The sequence below is a fragment of the Sinohyriopsis cumingii genome, chromosome 15 (assembly GCF_028554795.1).
Source record: "Sinohyriopsis cumingii isolate HCF-2022 chromosome 15, ASM2855479v2, whole genome shotgun sequence".
Classification (NCBI taxonomy): Eukaryota; Metazoa; Mollusca; class Bivalvia; order Unionida; family Unionidae; genus Sinohyriopsis; species Sinohyriopsis cumingii.
In genome coordinates, this window is record NC_142975.1 from 37,908,005 (window position 1) to 37,928,913 (window position 20,909).

Genomic DNA, 20,909 nt, shown 5'->3' on the forward strand with positions numbered 1-20,909 from the left:
TAATTGTTTGAGGAGAGTTAGGGGGTGAGTTGATGATGTTGCTTTTTGTTTTGTTTTATTTGTTACTTTTTAAATGAGGTGTTGTTTTTTCTTACCCCATCTGCGGCATAATAGCAGAAACAAATCACCGATCCAATTCAAAGAATAATAAATGTTCCCTTTTTAACTTGCATAAGTTAATTATAATTACCAAGATAGATATTTGAACTACTGATGGTTGAAAAATTAAAACATTTGCGTACACATTATGTCTGAATCAATCAAGAGCACACTCCCAGCAACTCTTTGACGATTTAAGAGGGAGCTTTACTTGCATAAATAATCAATCATTTTATTATCCCAAGCAGGGGCGGATTAAGGCTCACTGGTGCCCTAAGCACTGAAAATCTTGGTGCCCCCCTCCTTTCCACGTACACCTGGGAAGATAACCCTAGGGTGCACCATGATCAAGAAACGGAACATTATGATCAACTTGCACTAGTTTTATCAATCTTTTTTTACAAATCTTCATTCGTTTTTTTCTTTTCACCCTTTTCTCAACTTTGTGGTGCCCCCTTTGGCCCTGGTGCCCTAAGCACGTGCTTAGTCTGCTTAATGGCTAATACGCCCCTGATCCCAAGCTATATATTATCTCAGATTCGTTTGCAGATGTAACAATTTTAGTTTCCCATTCGTTGTTGTAAATACTGTTTTTAAAAAATATATTTTCAATCGGAAAGAACACTTGGTTTCATGCTATCGAACTAATGTAATATTATAACCACAGATGGAAAGCAGGAAGATCCAGGCAGCATGTTGATACGTTTTCACATATCTAACACAAAGTATCATTTAATGTTTCTTCTTGTATTTATTTATTGTTTTTGTTGTTGTTGTCTAATTTGCATTTGTTTCTCTGGTAATTGTAGGTCCGCTCTTCAAATCGTCAGTAAGGACCGCTTGGCCAAATTAATAGAGAACCAACGGAACCAGTATCCGGAGGATGAGGAATTACGCACGCGCGGCTACACCAATTCACTATGGAACCAGTACAAACACTCCCAAATAAAACAGTCACTAAAGGAAGGAGGAAAACTGAACTATATGCAGCATCAAGAACACTTTGTGGTGAAAGAGAGACCACCAGAGGACGAGTAAGTAAAAAACAATTTCGGTAGTGGGGAATTGGTCAAACTGATTTTGCTTTCCAGCTTTCACCAAAAAGTGCCAAGGTCATCGGTTATCCCTAAAAAGTGAACAAATTGTCTGCAAAGAATGTGAGTATTGTGCAATAACCTTTCGAGCTTTTTCTGATTTTCTTACCTAGATTAGTGGTCATACTGTCGTCCTTTAATTATTACGGGCGAGGCGTTAGCGGAGCATTTGAACATCAAACATTTATACAAAACAATGATCACTGTAATAGCATGCTAAAGTAGAAATATTTCTAATAAGATATCCACAAATCTGATTTCCGTGACACAAAGTAACAGGGACATATAAGTAATCGCTATGACGCCAGGGTTTCAGACTATATATAGCGACACTGCCGGAAGGTTGACATTCATTTAGTCCAGAAGCGCGTTCCTGTCGCAGTTTTGATGAACAATAATATCTTTATCAGACAGTTTTCTCAGTTCTTCCATGTATTCATGACAACAACAACAGCAACAAAAACAACAACAGAAGACGCTGAATACTAAATGTTTTACATGAAATAACATCAAACCCCGTCAGATGGGACATGTTTGGTTAATTTCTTTGCTTGCGCAGTTTCAGTGTATGATTGAAACAATTTATCTTAAGGACTTTTCCTCTCTTACCATGCTCGCGAAAATCTGAGTAGAGACAAGAACTTGGCATATTCGCTAGTCAGGGAGTCATTCGATCCACTTCGTTCCACATTGACATCTATAACTAGCTAAACCATTAGTTTTTACAAGCGCCAGCGTGCAGATGCAAAACATACAACCCTTACCAGTGAAAGTATTACTACCATTAGCAGTGAAAGAATTACTGCCCTTAGCAGTGAGAGAATTATTACTCTTAATTTTGAAGGCATTACTGCTCTTAGCAGTGAAAGAGTTACTACCCTTAGCTGTGAAAAGAATTACTGCCCTTACAAGTGAAAGAGCTACTACCCTAAGCTGGAAAAAGGAATAATTGCCCTTAGCAGTGAAAGAGTTACTACCCTTAGCTGTGAAAAGAATTACTGTCTTTGTCAGTGAAATAGCTACTTCCCTTAGCAGTGAAATAATTACTCCCGTAGCAGTCAAATAATTGCTGCCCTTAGCAAGTGAATTAATTAGGATAATGCTAGTTAATTATGCCAGCTTTTCAATATTGTTTCTGTCGTGTAATTTGGCATTGTATGTTTTCCCTCAGAGACCAGTACAGAGAGGATATGTTCGAGTTCCTGCTCAAGAGTTACGAAACGAGTTCGGGGAGTAGAAGGTCCCAGTCAGCACGCCCCAGGTCAACTAAGAGGTCCATAGTCCCCGACAGACCAAAGACAGCCATTCCACCTCAATACATGGAGCAGAGAAAGACTCAGTTAGGGAGGCAACTTTCTCAGTTAAAACAAGACACCACAATAACTGGTACAACTATGAAGCGTTTGGCTTCGTTATCCTATAAGATTCTAGACTCGCGTGTACAAGCAGGTTGCAGGATGAATATTTCTGAATTAGCTATGGAATAGTGTTCTTACGTTGAAAAATTATGTTCATTGTTTTTAATAAGTCATAAAATACTATATATATATTACTGTAATTGGCAGGCGTGACGTAGTGCTCTGCAGAAACATAGCTTCATTAAAGATAAATATAGAGATGATCGATAGAGAGCACGATAGGGTAAAGAAACGGCTATGCATAGCATGTAGATAATTATATTCAACTCAGTAACGTTAATTCTACTTCAGATTTGTCTCACCATCTAGTAAGTCAATCATCCTATCAATTAACCCAAATACAAAGAGAGGATAGATAGATAGATAGATAGATAGATAGATAGATAGATAGGTGGGTAGGTAGGTAGATAGGCGTATGGCTTTATCCTGCAACAAGGACCTTTTAGAATTTTGTCTAACAATCGTGGAAATTAGTTAATTAACAAAGCACTCAATAAACATGAATGCGCTAAAAATAGATCGGTACGTTTTGGCAAAGACAAAGCTTGCTTTCTTGCAAAGTTGTCTCTCATCTGAAAAATCAACCAACCAACTAACCCATGAACAGACAAAGAAAGACAAAGATAGTATATCTCGTTTTTTTCCCCCCCATATCTAGAGGAGGACTCGAGGGATAACACTGAAATACCCGCACCAAGCAACGTAGTATCTATAGAAACGGCCAAAAGATTTGAAGTCCATCCTGAGAAGGTAATCCACTATGTAAATATGTATGTATGTATGTATGAATATATGTATGTATGTAATATGGCATTACTTATATATTCATATGTATTGCTAATTACAAAAAGCTTAATTTGTACTAATATATATCATCCTTCCGATGAATATTTCAGGACTGAAACATATTTTCGACTTAATTCTTAATTTTTAATAGTGTACGCTTCAAAAGAAGGGGAGTAACAGATGTATAAATATATGCTGATTTTTGTTTTCATGGATAAATGAAAATAATGACAGAAATAGAAGTTGTATGATGAAATACATTATAAACAAAATGCAGTCATAGCCATTCGCAACTTGGAGGTCAATTCTACGGATCAAACTTCGAATGTAGGTAGATAGCCTCTACAGCTATGTACGAAACAAAGATTGTCTGAGAAGTTGCAAATGATCTTTTTTTCATTCATAGCTTCTGTCAATTCTTCAGTCAATCCAATTATATAAATAGTCTTAGTGGTCAGAATAAATTGAGTTTCTCTACTGCGGAGTAAGTTCAGGCAAACAAAATGTATGATTTTTCAGTAAATTACTTCACCGACATACTTCTGAGGCATATTTTTGTTTCTCGGATATAGCCGAGGTAGTTCCCAATGAATCAGTACATCTACTATAAAGCTTTTCCTGTCTGCAAGCGAAGCATAGGGCATAAAACGTGTGATTATATGAATTATTTTTCCAGTGATTCGAACACTGGTAATTAATATTTCCCAGTAATTTGTAAATGCATTATTATTATTAAAGGGAAATGTTATTATTAGAATTATTTCAGCTGTAATTAAGTGGCAAATATACTGTCCAAATCGCCTGGTTATACCAGACATTAACTGGAACTGAATAAAGTTAAAACAGGTGTTCGTTTGTGTAATCAGTATCTATGAAAAGAGAAACATTTCACAGCTTGGCAGCTCTCTTTGGCTAATGGTGTATCATTCTGTAAACTTTGCATTATATTACTTGTATGCATTTAGATGTTCATTTGGAATACAAATCTGCTTTTACATTTTAAATAGTTGTAGAGACACGATCTTGTTTTTCAGGATAGAAAAATTACATCGCGCAAGTCCGCCTTCAAGGTACCGTTTGATCTCCACAACCCCTTCTGTATCTTTTTAGTTTTGCTGTGTATTGCATGCTAAATTTCGTGTGCTGTTGATTGCTTTTCACAACACAGTTTAAGCTATGAATGGTGTCAGAAGGTGGGATGATGTGCGATCCCCAGTCATTCTGTTTCTGGTTATCGTTATCAAGGAGACGATCGACCACTGTGTTATTGCCCGAATCGAGCAAACAATAAAATAAAATACGAAATTAATGGATAGAATAACAGAGATCTGAGCAGAGATACAGAACAGAACGACACGAGCCCCCTTATGTAAAATATATATATAATTTAGTCGATTACATAAACTAAATGAAATTGAACGCGACATTTGAATGACTCAACTCTCTTAGAAAAGAGCAACAAAATTTATGCGCAATTTAATGAGCTGTTCTGTTATATCGATGGAACAAATTTCATCAGTGACTGATCAAATTAAAATTTCCAGCATCTCAGCATCTTTTGTTTGTTTCCGTTCCTTTCCAAATCACTGATGATGATAGGCTGGCGTTGCCGTATTTCTTCTTCTTCTTCTTCGCCCCTGCTCTCTCTCTCTCTCTCTCTCTCTCTCTCTCTCTCTCTCTCTCCGCTCCAGTGGCCAAGTGGTTATATCGTCAGCCTCGGATACGGCAGGTCGTGGTTTAGATCCCTGGCCGAGTCTTACTAAAGACTTACAAAAATGGTACTAACAGCTGCCTTGCTTGGCGCTCATAATTAAGAGGTTAGTGTTAGGACTGGTCGGCCTGGTGTCAGGATAATGTAAATGGGTCGGACATCATACTACATGTCTATGACATGATGCCCCAGTGTTAGGCATCACTATAAACTGTCACACTGCAGACATCGTAGCGATATGGCTGAAAAATTGTTAAACCTACGTTAAATCTCTCTCTCTCTCTCTCTCTCTCTCTCTCTCTCTCTCTCTCTCTCTCTCTCAACCTCTTCAGGTCGTCAACTGTCTTGGTTGTAGACTGTGGTATATTCCATTGTGCAGTACAGGTATGGAACTATTTTGTTCCTTCAAATAAATATAATACCTAAATACGTAATTTGTGTCCGGTTATTTCTTCTCTTGGGATCGACCATATTCCCACTCTTTTCAAATATTGTCTATCGTAATTCAACAGAACTAAGTTATTGTCAGTTCGTTCTAATACTGATACACAAACAACATATTAACGTGAATATATGTCTTTTCTAGCATCTCATTGCACTCCTAACCGGAACAATGACATAATAGGTGCTCTTCGATAACTATTACAGTAAACTGTGGCTGTAAAGTACTAGCTGACTATATCAGTCGACACACATTTCTAATGCTAACACCACTGATTCGCAGTTAAAAAGAATTCACAACTTAACTACACAAATGAATTAATGAACTAAGTTCCTTTTCCTAGCTACGTTACTTTGCTAATTAAGAATCCATTGGCATAGACATAGTAAAGTAAACTCTGAGTATACATGTTACATATCATTTGAGACATAAATTAATTCGTATCATAGTAACGCGTGAAATTCGTACAATACATGAAACTCTCGTTTTCGTGTCCTCAACTTTTCAACGCTCGTCCCTTGGATATTCCAACGAGAATGCTTATTACTTTCCGGAGCTAATTTCTAGCTAACCTCACAAACTTAGAACGTCTGATTTCGCGATGGATATTTTATTAAATCCTTGAATTCATTCAGGGGACGCATACCCTCCGTTTAGCTTAGCCAATCAGAGGATTACTGTTTCTAACCGTCTAAAAATTGTAACATTCCTATCGAAGTCAGAATACTTCTCCTTACTCTGCCTTTATTAATAACTCTTCTGGGAAATATAAATTTATGTGACCAGTTTCAAACGGCCCAATATTTCCAAAAATGTTTGCTCTGGTTTTCTCAAATCTGTCATTTTCCGCTATACGACACTACGCTGACATATCTGTTGGATTGTTGCATAACAGACTCGACTCATGCCCCAAACAGAACATATCCCATCCATCGTAGTCAGCAATTTATTGCGCGTCTAGCTCATACGTCAATCTTATTGGTTACGTTTTACGTTGACCTCGACAGAAGGTACTGCGAAATGATCGCTACAAAATGTTTCCTCATTACATATGGAATGTATGCGTTTTTGTTCGGAATTAGCAATGTACTGTGCAATGACATCTCAGATCTGTCGTCTGCCTAAAACATCACTATGTCGTAATGACAGGGTTAGACGAAGTCTACATTTCAAATTATTTGTCAACGCAGCATTCCTGTCTGCTCGATTTTTGTCTATCATTTTTTCTTCTTCTTCTTCTATCGTTACATGCCGATAGAAAATAATTATTGCTATTACTTTTCTTTCAGATACATGTGTTCAATCATGATAGCTGGATGAAATACGTTAAATATTATCAAAATGGTGATAGTAAAAGAAAATGCAACTTGCACGGGTCATTTAAATTCATTCGCGTGAAGATGAAAAATTGAATTTTGGCACTGTTTCGGTTTTCATTTACAGTGTACAAATAGCGTTATGTTTTTATTAAGTCTACAGTATATAAATATATCATTACATTTATACAAAAAGATGTGGGCTTTTTTCTTGTTGGCCACCGTTGCCTAGATAATTCGTCTATACAAATATTTTTTCTTGTTGTTACAATTCAATAACCGATACATATAACGTTTCATAATGTACCGGCATATCTAGTTCAACACTGCCCAATGTAAATTATAAATAGAAACAATAGACGTAAACTAAAAACTGCCGTCTGGTTCTTCCATAAATAAGTACTTATAATTTGTATCTAGCAGACACAGAACAGCCGGCACCTTATGTAATGCGAAGTCCGATCTGGGCTTAAACTGTACAGTAGAATAGCCAGCGTAGATATTGACATGTGACATAGCTATTAGAATGGGATTCTTGTTAAGTACGCTAAGGCTGACATAGCTATTAGAATGGGTTTCTTGTTAAGGACGCTAAGTCTGACATAGCTATTAGAATGGGATTCTTGTTAAGTACGCTAAGTCTGACATAGCTATTAGAATGGGATTCTTGTTAAGTACGCTAAGTCTGACATAGCTATTAGAATGGGATTCTTGTTAAGTACGCTAAGTCTGACATAGCTATTAGAATGGGATTCTTGTTAAGGACGCTAAGTCGCGCAAACATTGCATAAATAATGATGGAGAAGTAGCAGACAAAAGAACTTTCGAATGCTATAACGCGTACAATCCTGATAATACCCCTTAGATTTCACACTGCGGGAAATGGATACTGTTGAATCAGAAGACTGACTTAAATAGGAAAAGAAAATATTGAAGTTGCTGAATTGTCGTATATCAAATACAGTAAGCTAGATTGTATTGTTATTGCTATTTTTTCCCAATAATATTTCGTCAGAATACGATTATTAGAGTATAAAGAAACGATACTCTTCTAACCAGTTATTATGGGAGTTAGCTACAGTTTAGGATAAAGCTCGTCTTTTGGTTAGGAACACGCTAGCCTTTTACCCTTTATGTGTGCCGTGTAACAATCCTGTGATTTTGCAAATATATCTGGATCAAGAGTGCTGTGTGATATTAATACAAAACATGAAATGATTTTGCAAACGTACATATTTATAGAAAGGATTTGTTGGAAATATTCATTTTTTAAGAATGAACTAATGACATACGAAATGTGCTTCTGTGGATCTGAGGAGATGTTCCGTCCACTAATTAAAATATTGTTTTATTTAATATATTAAAATATAGTTTTTTTTAAAATGAACATTTGAGGAGATGCTCCAGCCACTAATTAAAATATCGTTTTATTTCAAATAAACATTTGAGAAGATGTCCGACCACTAATTAACATGTGAATATATCTTATAACAAGTTTCCTACCTGAAACATTTAATCATGGTGGTTGCCAAAATGCATTTAAATACGCTGTGAAGATTTCATCAAAGTTGGGGAAAACAGTTCGATGTAAAAATGTTGAATATGAATATCTTACGTAGTCAAATTCTCAAGGTCACCCACTCGGTTGTTTAAAGAACCTTTTATGGAGAACAAAAGTATATTAGTGAAATTTAAACTAGGCAAAGTTCGCACCTTGCAGAATATAAAACTGGGTAGTAATTCATTGAAATGTGTGTTATGCAATGTCTGGTTGATATATGCCTCACCTAGCTGAGAGAGCACTTAAGTAAGGATGTGAGAGTGACAGAAGTGGAAAACTAACGATGTATGTATGTATGTATGTATGTATGTATGTATGTATGCATGCATGCATGCATGCATGCATGTGCGTGCGTGCGTGCGTGCGTACGTACGTACGTACGTACGTATGTATGTATGTATGTACGTGCGTGCGTGTGTGCGTGCGTGCGTCCGTACGTACGTACGTATGTATGTATGTCTGTATGTATGTATGTATGTATGTATGTATGCATGCATGCATGCATGTGTGTGTGTGTGTGTATGAAATTTGAAAAACTTATCCTTGCAGACAATAAAGACTTAATCCACCAAAAGCAGTCATAAAAGCACCAGTCAAATGAAACTGAAGGCAACATACAAGGTACATTTAAAAGAAAATTAAGGGCAAATTAAAATCAAATTTAAAATAGAACTTAAATAAATCTTTAAAGGCAAATTGAAAGGTGTAAAATATTCAGTCTACTATAATGCTCATTAATATGTGTTTTGAAATTGTCTTATTTATGTCATTTGTATAGGTTGCACAATCTTGACATTTTGAAACATTGTATTTACTTTATGGTCATATCTAACAAAACTGTGCAAAGCATAACCAGTTTTGAGAAACCTTTTTGGGCAAATGACTCAGAAATCTTTTAATAACTTGGTACGTATGCAGATTAATCAGACTTCCTTTCATAAATTGGTACGTATGCAAATTAATCAGAATTCCTTTCATAAATTGGTACGTTTGCATATTATATTGCATGTCAGCCAAAGCGATGCGCATGCAACCGGATTTTTGTTTTTGCTATACACTTGTAAACAAAGACGCACAATACGTAGAGATATAACTTACACGTTTTTCTTTTGAACTGCAACGAAATAGTATATTAAAATTTTTTATTTGGATAAAAGTGTTTCAACTGTAGATATTCTATGAAGGCATTTAGAAGATAAAGCTTTACCCTCCATGCAGTCCCATATGTCCAGAGTTGTTGTTGGTGTAGGATGAACGCCATTTTTCAGTACACGATGAACTGACAATACATGGAGGACAGTATAACGTGTAGATGAAGAGCCAGGGAATCTCGTTAAAAACAACCGCGCAGATAGACGTTACAAACAAGCGTTTCAAATATGCAGATTGCACTAGATTTGTAATAATAATAAATAAGTAAATAAATAAATAAATAAATCGATCAAGGTAAAGACTGAGCACCGTCTACAGTAAAACTGCCTCGACTTCATTTTAATCGTCGCAAGACATTGGCCACAATTTGCTAGGCTCCTTTATTGCCCGTTGCTGCCTATGCCGAGATTTCATTGTTTTACGTGAATAAAAATACGTAACATTGTAACAGTCTCCTACACATCAATGAAAGTGTCATTTTTTATTGGTAAGTTACTGTCCTTGGAAGAGACAATTTGATTGGCACATGCAAACAATGTGAAAACAATGTGAAAACACATGTTGAGTTACGATGGCGAGAAACATTTACTCGCGCTCACAATGACTGGTTAAGTAGAATTCACATTTACGAGAAACACCGAAGTTTCCTTGTAGATGGCAACAGATGATAAAGGAGCGTAGCGATGAAGCATGTTAGTATGCGTTGAGACATTTTTATGCTTTCATCGTACTTTTGGGGGACATCAGTGATGTCCATTCTGCTCCTTGATGACTTGTGAATAACTTCGCGGACTGAAGAAAATCTTGTCTTTGGTTTCATATAGAAAAGACAAGGTGAAGTTCGTTGATCGCCAAGCTGAATGAATGTTTTGACTTGAGAGCTCGTCCTTGAAACTTGAACAGAGGTTTCTTCATATATATAAAATTGGCGGAGGGCTTCAGTGTGAGTGTGTGAGGCGGGGTGTGTGTAGGGGTTGGGAGATCCATGTCGTTTTGGCTTTGTCAAGGAGTTGTGAGTTTTACAATTATCATTTTATCGGCACGAGCAATTCTCCGTAAATATTACAGTCAGCTGAACGCTGATTTTCACATTTGTTTCATACTTATTTATACTAGTTATTAATTTAGTAACTGAGCAGTTGTTAGAAGAAATAAATTATATAGAAATAGAAGCTATACGTTACTACTAAAACAGAATTAAAATTTGGTTATATGTGTCGATAACGATTATGACAGGAATATATAATTGTCATGATTTCAAGCCGCTGGCTGTGATGTGGCATGATAGTAAATCAAGTCCGTTGCCACGGAAACCAAACAAAATTATATATATATATATATATATATATATATATATATATATATATATATATATATATATATATATATATATATATATATATATATATATATATATATGTGTGTGTGTGTGTGTGTGTGTGTGTGTGTGTGTGTGTGTGTGTAGTGTTAATTTTGTAGTTCCGTCCAGTATTAAATATTAAATCCATTAGAACCTGTGTTTGGAAATTCGCGCGACAAAGGTAACGCAAAGTACATATTAATGAGATAGTTTTATCAAAAAGATATTGTATCATTTCATCAAAGGTTAATGTGTTCGTCTAAATATCGTTTCAGCCAATGAATTCCAAAGAAAATGTTTTAAAAGTCGCAGAGGACAATAACGAAATGATGAAGCACCTGAAGATGAGTACCTCATGCGGGGAATATAAGCAACAAGACAGCGAAAACTTTACCGTAAGTTTCTTTTTTCTTTTTTTGTAATCGAACGTTTATCCAACATATATCTAAGAGCCGCAACGAAAAAGTACCTCCGGTAATAAAACTAACATTTCTTTTTTCTGCTGTACATAAAGTCCAAACTTTCTCGAATACAATGCAGCTATTTGTGCGCAAATTGTATTAACAGTAACTGAGACAGTACAAGTTGAATGTACAATACTTCTTCGGTGGAAATCTGTCCACATGACGTCAGTTTTCTAACCCATGCGACAGAGAAATCTTGCTGTTGTGCTAACCTTAATTTTTCGTCTCAGTCAAGGTGTCCACGCGTTAAGGACTAATTTCTCAAGGGACGCAACCGTTGTTGTCTTATGCTTGGCCTGATGCAGTTATTTTCCAATCAAACAAAAACTTACACTTTAAGACATATAACAAAAAAAAAGATTTGGAGGAGAGAAAAAATAACTTACAAAAATAAGATTTAAAAGGGAAACGATAAAGATAAGACAAAAAGAAAATGGACTACCAGCTAGGGAATTTCTTGACTCTTAAATGTAAGAGAGCAAAAAAAATCGTAAATGTTTACCACCCACTGGGTAATTATTCCATGTATACTGTACGCTTTGGACAATGAAAGTTCACAAATTATGCTAAACATGAACTAGCAATTTCAGAAAATTCATCAAAGCATGAGTCAGAGGATATTTCCTTTCTTTTTGATGCCTGGGATACAAATGAAATAAATGTGTCTCTGAAACTGAACCAACTTTTGTTGGAGAAAATAACAAAACCAAGAGTGGAAATAAAAAAAAAACCGAAACGGTCAGAGAGAGAGAGAGAGTAGATTTACAGAAGTGGACGAACAGTTTGTCACAAATTTTGTTTTAGAGCATGAAAATGTGAATACTAAAGGCAATACATTGGGACATATAAAAATACTAGAAGAATATCTTGAGAAAAGCAATGAGACGCCGTATCCATGAAGTGCCGGCATCTATAATGAACATTTGGAGTGGACGTTGTTTGTAGGCATGTTTTGATGACTTGAATATTTTAATTTGTTTTATCATGCGACCTAAATATTTTTTTCGTTTGCAATGCTTTGCAAACATAAGTCTTCTTTCTTTCTCTTTATTTTTGAAGAGAGGAATTAGTGAACAGGGGGCAAGATTTCACCCTCTTAACCCCTTCTTTTCAAACAAGTATAAAACTATTCCTAAATTGTCCAAGGTTGAAGCTTGCTGTATGCAGCACACAGTGACCTGTTTCCATTTAACGAGATGAAGACTAAAGCCGGACCTTAATAATCTGTGACTTATACTCTTAACAACATTTCGTTTTATTAACCTAGCTAGATTTTTCATTTTTCTTCTCTCAAGTACTACTGTCACATAATCATGGAGGTAGTGGTAACGGTAGGTGATATGTGTTTTCACTTTCAATAACAGACCCAAAAAAGTTCATTATAGGTTGGCTATGTACATTTTTGTACATGCCACTGTGACTTTGTCATGTATTTGTTGTGATTATATATATATATATATATATATATATATATATATATATATATATATATATATATATATATATATATATATATATATATATATATGTGTGTGTGTGTGTGTGTGTGTGTGTAAATAATGGTGATCACAATGTCAGGATTTTAGTCAGTTTTGCATGTTTTAGTTAAAGTGTTTTAACTTCCAATATTACAAGAGTGACGTTTGCAATTACTAAGTAGGTGGGATGTGTTAAGAGATAATGTGTTTTAAATACTTATACAACACAATTTACCCTCCATTTGTAAATCTATAGAAAAGCAGCGTATTAGCTACCATGAGAACGGAAGACATTGTGAGACGCGCTAAAGCTCTAGCAAACAGAAAGGCTGAAACCGGATTCGAGGCTATAGACAAGGATGAGCCCGAGTAAGTTTATTGTTTTTGTTGTTTTTTTCTTTCTGTGATATCCTTTAGAAAGAGACAAACATTGTGGTTTGGAATTAAACATACAAGCAAAAGTTATAAAAAGCATCAATATTCGAGGAACATATTTTTCCTACACCAAATATTGCTTTTCAGATCCTTGCCGTTAAAAGGAACGTATGAAAAGTGAAAACAATTGTTCTGCTTCAAATTCAAATTGTCAAACAAGGCAGATTGGTTTTTCACCTCTGTCACAACACTATAATGCCCATTTTAATGCACCCATGCAGGTTACGTTAACGTTCGATTCATTAATTTCAATGTAATTTTCTGACCAACAAAAATGTATGTTCTCGATATTTGTATGCACTTTCAAACTGATCAGTTTTTAAAAAAAAAGTAAAAAAGCCCACAATAAACAAATAAAACGAACATATATGGTCTTTTGCATCTAGACAGGCCTGTTTTTTTTTTTAAATCTAAAGTTAGCATCGACAATACGATGTTTTGACATTTGCATACTTGTTTTGCAACAAAAAAAATTCAGTATGCAAAATTGTGAGATTACAACTTAAACAAAGTTAAAATAATGCATGAAATAAGTCATTATGTTCAAGTTTCGTTTTTGGTCAGTGGGATATTAAGGCTTTAAAATAACATTTGCCAAAAAGTGACTTTTGTAACCACCACATCCACAAATGCTGTGTAAATTTAATTAGTTTCTCGGCTGATAATATTATATTTAATTTTCCAAACCGTGCAGTATTTATTTCTGGTCAGAGTCAATCCACAATATATGGATGCTAACGAACACAAATCTCTTTAGATCTTGTGTTGTTTTTTTTTTTTTAAATTTTAACTTTTCACTCCGAAAATATTGTTTCTTTCTTAAGAAAAAATAAATCATAACCTGTGTTTTAGGTATCTTGATGTTGCCATCTAAACAAAATTAAGCATATAAGAGTACAATCTGGGTGCCGTGATGCTATTGTCTGAGAACAAAGTATGTGTGAAGCTTTATCGCATATTAACGGTGCTTCCTAATACGTGAAGGCCCAGGGAGTCTGGATGGTCCAAGACAGTGGTTTACTACCTGTCGGCCGCGGATTCCCGGGGCCACTGAGTTGTTCCAATGGAGCCTAAGGGTATAACTATGAGTATCTGGAGGTCCGCTAATTTTTGTTGTTGTTAGAGGTTTGTGAGTTTAATACGGGATCCTCAACCTAGGAAAGGTTGGGAACCACTAGTCTAAGCAGCTTGTATTTATAGATCACACACATCTCACCTCTGTCTGATTGGATGCTAGTCTCAGCTTAAATAACTTGGATATGTGAGAATGCTTACCAGTAGCTTCTTTGGGTCGGTGGTACTTCCCAGACCCATCCTCCAGCGAATATACTGGCTGCCATGAAAAGCCACAAAACCAAAACCAGGCGTGTAAACAGAGCATTAAATATACCATATACGTCTAGCTCATGTAAGGCCTACAGCAAAGATAAAGTGTTAAACATGGACTTTATACACATTGACCTTTGTTGATACCAATCTAATGCACACTTAGTTTGATTGAGAGTTGTTTTATCAGATCTATTTCAAGGAGAAGAAGACAAAAAACGTGTAAAATGTATTGGAGAGTACCTATACAGATGTTGTCACAACTACAGTGGTCACGAATGAGCATTCTCAACATTACAACTACATATTTAACGGATCAGTGATACACTGCATATAAACTGTTCAAAACAATAATGAAACAAACGTTTATAGATAAGACCGAAGTGCCAGTGGCAGAGAAGTATTTAAGGAATTCAGCATTAGACCATGGCTACATTTTAGCTGTTAATAACTATCTCCGATATTCAGAGATAAGATTTTCAAATTAGCCGTTTTGTTGGACATACTGGATGTCAGATTGACGCCATTTTTATTTAGGACCAGCAAGGTATCATACGAAATGTTCGAATGAAAACCCCATGTTGATATGACTTTTCATTTTGGACGAGTTATGATACAATTTTCAAGGCAGCTGGTATACTAGATATTTAGGAAAAACTACATATGATAAGAAGTCTTTTGGTGAAAGCACAATGTCCACAGGGCTGGCTATCTAGGAGAAGTTACGTTGACACAATTCGCAGGATGACCGTTGTGAAGGCCCCATTGGAAGTCAGATTAATGCCATTTTCCTTTACGACCATCTAGACTGTTATAAGGAGTCTTTCTGTAGCAACCTAATGCTAATATGACCATTCATTAAGGATAGGCAATGATAAGTATATTTTTAAGATGACCACATTGTCATCCATATTGGCAACCATATTGGCAGCCACATTGGCAACCACCTTTGCAGTCATATTGGCAACCACATTAGCAACAATATCTGCAACCATATTAGTAACCACATTGGCAACCACATTTTCAATCATATTGGCAACCACATTAGCAACAATATCTGCAACCATATTGGTAACCACATTGGCAACCATATTGGACACCCTATTGAGTGGATAGAACCAACTACATATAACAAGAAAAGTAGGAAAAATAATATTGGTATGACATTCCATTCAAGAGGAGTAGCGATAAAATGATTCTCAAGATGGCAGAAGAGGCGATGATGCTGGAAATCAGATATCATCATTTTCATTTAGAAATTTTTTCGAGATGATAAGGAGTCGTTTGTTGAAAACCCCATGTTAATTTGATTTTTCATTTAGACGATGTAGCGAAAATAAAAAATAATTTTCAAGATGGTTGCTGTGGTGACCATACTGGATATAAGATTGGCGCCAGTTTCATATACGACCAACTAGATATCGTAAAAAGAATTCTATTGAAAACCCATTTGATATGACTATTCAAGACGAGTTGCGATAATAACATTTTCAAGTTGGCCACAGTGACTGCCATATTATCCTCCAGATTGGCATCATTTTTATTTAGGATCAACTAGACGATGTGTGTGTGTGTGTGTGTAATGTTTCAGGACAGTTTTCCAAGATGTTAGGAGGAGTAACGATAAAACACTTGTGCAAATGGATGGACGGACTCCATAACTTGCGTTAAGCTTTCCTGTGTTATGCTTATTCTAGTGGCAGTCGATTAAATATATTTCCGATTTGCAATTATCAGAATGTAATATAGGTGTACTCTCAGACGTTTCAATTAGTCACACTGCAAAATTTATATTGTACTCATCTGAAGTCAAAACACCAAATACTTGGGAACACAAACAATAATTTAAACGTTAGTACGAGTTTCTACACATGAGTACGAGTTTCTACAGATTCATTAACAAGATGAATCTAAGCACCTTTAGCAACAACAAAAAAAGTCCATCATTTTTGTTTTTTCCACAAAGAAACACGTTAAGAATTAACTACATGTGTGGTGAATTTCAGGTTCGATGTTTTATGTCATTTTGATTAAACGAAACGTTCTAAGTAATCTTCGACTATTTACCTAAATAGGTCAGTCGTATCGAACCGATTTTACGAGTTAAGTATAGCATCAACGAAACGAGATTTAAATAAAGTAAAATGACACAATTCTTGATATAGTTGATGCCGATATAATAATGGAAGGTTGATTTAATGCCGAAGACTCAGAAAGTCATCATTGCAATCCTCACAAATTTACGAATTTTTACATTTCGCTCTCAGGATTGGATGGTATTATGATTCACTTTGTCCACCCTTACGTCGTTCATCTGTGCGTGCGTTCACTTTTCTTGCCCAGGTAATAAATCTTGTACTACTCAACCCATGTACATGAATCTTTTCTTTGATAAACACGTGTCTCGTACATAAACTAGATAGATGTGGCCAACTTTTTCAGGATTTATTAAAAGCTGTTAACACAAAATAGATACCGGCTGCAATTTCAATACTTGTTTAGATGTTGCCATTAAACTTGCAAGAACTGTGAATATACAAGATGGACCCGTATCCTTCATCGAAACCGAGTGACTCTAGTATACTTCACGTGATTTATCTAACTTTATTTACAAATTGTATACATCATTTCTGTATGGATCTTACCACCTATACCATTACACCTATCAACGTGAATATTACGTTTATTTGTGCACATTGGGATGTTTATTTGTTGTTCTTGAAATCTGAATACCTATGCCATACATTCCAGGATTAAAAAACAGTACTTTTTCACGTATGGGTGCTGCATTTAGACGCACGAACCATCGTAGAACGGATATTTATCGCACACCAAAACTGGAAGTTGTGTTGTACGTTTCTGGATGTGTTAAACCAAATTGCTTGAAACTGTGTTCAGCCCCGTTGCCCAGAATTCAACCTTTTTCAAATAAAATTTGTAATATGTGTATACTGATATAAGCGCAAGTTTGCACCCAAAATTGGCAACAGTGACCTGCTTTCCAAGATTATTTTTTTAACTAAGAAAAAAGGTTGAATTATGGCTGGGCTCCAATTCCAAAACCTTTTCACCTATTGCTACCAAGGTTACATGGACAGAACATATGACAATGAAATCATTTCACACAATTAAACAAGGTCACCATGCCATTTTTCTGAAGTTATAACATTACTAAAAGAGACTAGGTGTGCTCTCGTTTCAATACTATTTAATATATTGCCACCGAAACTGCATTGAAGATGCATCTGGAGATGAAACAGTCTCACACAAGAAACTTTAGTCGCTATTACATACTTTCTACAGTGTGGCGAGCACTCTTAAAGATAAAAACTCATGCCATGGCGATATACAGTGTAAGCTCCTGGTCGCAGACAACTCAAGGCCCGTGTAAAATGATCACTGGAATTCTCTTTATAATTACATCCAAGATGCTAGCAGTCTAGATTTATTCAAACAGTAAGTTTATAATTCGAGTCTTAACAGCCTATTACGTTAGCATCGGCAGGCTACAGCTTCATATTTCACATAGAAAGAACATTCGTGTTACACTCTTGATTGCTATCTCCATGGACAGAATTACTCCCCGGGTGGCGTTCTCGCTTCTCCCGAAACGTATAGTCACCACATGCTTAAATCGACAAATTGCTTGTAGAACCCTGACCTTCGAGGAGTAGCTGAAATTTTAGACATTTTAAGACTTTAGCAGGTAACTCTAGCACAGTTATTGTTAACTGTATATCTTATTTTTCGCCAACGTTCAATGCAAATTGACTTAACTGACAATTCACTGACATCCCGTGGTCAAAATGTACCGGCAGTGTCGTTGTTTAGATACGTCGGTGTAGAGCAGTTTGCTGTAGGGAATTAATCGGAACATCTCGTGAATAATCTACCAAATTCTTCATTGAAGTGATATAACGTAAAAGGGGAGAAATCTGGAAAATGACGGAGAACTCAAACACAAAAGTACGCTAGTAGCAATAAGATCATTATGGTACCTTCACTGACTTTTTTTTTGGCACAAGTGCAGTGAATTTATGCTAGACAAAAAAAATGGATAATGTTTTGGCCAAGAATACTACGTCTCAAGTCGCCGTAATGAACGTTATGCTTATGGCATGCACATTATATCAGCTGGTAAACAATGTTCATGATACGCAGTATCAGCTGCAGTAGTATGTCAGTTTTATTTTCCTGTAATTAGATGAAAGACTCGAGCGTGTTCCGGAACCCCGAGTGGTTCAAAGTCCTTACCGTTATGAATCACTGCCATCTCACCTCTGTATGCATGGGTTCGAATCTCGGGCGCGGCCAGTGTTGGTATGTGAGAAAGCTAGCCGGTAGCTTCTTGTGGGTCGGTGGATCTTTCTGGGGTCTTCCCGGGTTCTAACTCCACCATTAATACTGGCCGCCATTTGTAGCCTATATTGTGCAGAACAATGACGTCAAACCCTATAACAATAGCAATAATAAGCGTGTTCTGATTTCTTCAGAATTTGTATGGTTGTCATACGGACGTGTGCGTGTGTAGGTACGACTCAAATATGGACCTTTAATTTTTATGTTGTCCTGATATAAGTCAAATATACTTTATATATATATATATATATATATATATATATATATATATATATATATATATATATATATATATATATATATATATATATATGTGTGTGTGTGTGTGTGTGTGTGTGTGTGTGTGTGTGTGTGAGGTCTTTATTATATATACATAATTGTTAATTAATATATATATAATTTATTTAAAAAAACTTTTCACACCCACCCCAATACAATAATATTACTTGTTTGAAACAAGCGAGTTTGTATTAATAAATTCAATATAGATTTTCAATGGAACCAAACTAAGAAAAAATAATAAACAGAACAAGCACAACAGAACAAGCACAAATTTGTTTTCAGTTGATTTAGGCTATGCTATTGAAATCTGTACAACACAGGGACTCTTTTTTCTGCAGATGGAGCACAGTGCTACACGTTGAGAATAAGCAGGCTAAAATCCTGATCAGGACCAATAACTTCCGTATCAATATTCTAAAGAAGAATTTAAAAGCTCTGGATAAAAAGAGAGAAATGATGAGAGCCAAAAGATTCCAGACACAATCAGAGAGTCCAACACCCATTCAAGAGTCTTCCCCTGACGTTGAAGTTACAGACAGTCCGTGTCAGGTTGTTCCGGATGAGAAAGTTCCGGTAGAATTAGGCCGAAACGAGAATCAAACTGAGGTGACTTGTATGCCTTGATGAAATTTACTTTCTTTTATTAGAATAAATGGTGTATGTACAATTAAGTCCTATTTTACTGATCCTAAAGGAAAATGCCACAAAAATGATTATGCAACAGAGTTACCCGTAACATATTAACCCCTGGAGGTTTTTGTCGTTTTCGTCTGAAATTCTAGTAGGAAACACGTTTTGAAAGCTATTTCTGAATACATCCTAAAACATTATCTACCGGGTGATCCTCCAAATACAAAATGCCTAGTTGTGTTAGAAACATCGTTTTTCATTGGCTATTTTGCTCGCGCATGAGCAGAAAGGTAAAAGTTGGATTTTTTTTATATTTTATTTTTTTGCTTAAAGGAACCATTATTTTCGTATCGAGACCACTCTTTATTCCAAATGCCCATCTTATCCTACTTTTTGCAAAGGTTCATCTGTCTGTTTGCAGTTCATACCGGTCTGTCTTAGATCTGAGGCCAAAAATTCTAAAATCCGGACACAAAATCGGATTCCGACCACGGGCGAAGTTTGGGTAGAAAAAATCGGGTGCAAAAAATGATGTTTTTCCCTCTATATTTTGTAGTGCAACTCGAAATTCCAGATTATTTGGTATCATTTTAGACCTACATCTGTCTACCTTTCTATAATACCACCTACTTTAGTGTATCATACATGACCTTGAAGCTGCAGAGCTCGGTGGTAGGCTACTACCTCCTGCCACATAAACGCGTCACCAGGGGTTAATTTGTTAATCATGCTTTAAACCATATTCATAAGACTGTAAAAGTTTCATAGGTGCATTCACATCGCGTGTTTTTATTGAACAAATTCGACAGCAGTTGGGAAAGTACTTTTATGGATTCATAATTTCCGTGTATTTTTTTCAGGCTGATGAAACAGATCACCCCAAGGAACAGAACTCATTACTATATAGTGTTAACACATATATTATTGAAACGACAACAAGCAAATGGTAAGGAACCAGGAAAGTTTCTCATCGTTTTCGTTCTATGAACATTTTCG

General features: G+C 35.8%; 1 protein-coding gene across 7 annotated transcripts in view; it reads left to right on the forward strand.

The window, feature by feature from the left end:
- Positions 1–20,909, forward strand: part of LOC149781629 (uncharacterized) — a 155,902-nt gene that overhangs the window by 134,198 nt on the left and 795 nt on the right. For 6 of the 7 annotated variants that reach the window (XM_089935691.1, XM_089935688.1, XM_089935692.1 and 3 more), the window contains 8 exons: positions 909–1,133; positions 2,365–2,579; positions 3,270–3,361; positions 4,432–4,467; positions 11,215–11,334; positions 13,138–13,250; positions 19,622–19,889; positions 20,774–20,859. In XM_089935691.1, the coding sequence (XP_089791817.1) occupies positions 909–1,133; positions 2,365–2,579; positions 3,270–3,361; positions 4,432–4,467; positions 11,215–11,334; positions 13,138–13,250; positions 19,622–19,889; positions 20,774–20,859 (1,155 nt within the window). The remainder of the gene's footprint in view (positions 1–908; positions 1,134–2,364; positions 2,580–3,269; positions 3,362–4,431; positions 4,468–11,214; positions 11,335–13,137; positions 13,251–19,621; positions 19,890–20,773; positions 20,860–20,909) is intronic. The other variant, XM_089935690.1, reaches the window with a different exon arrangement.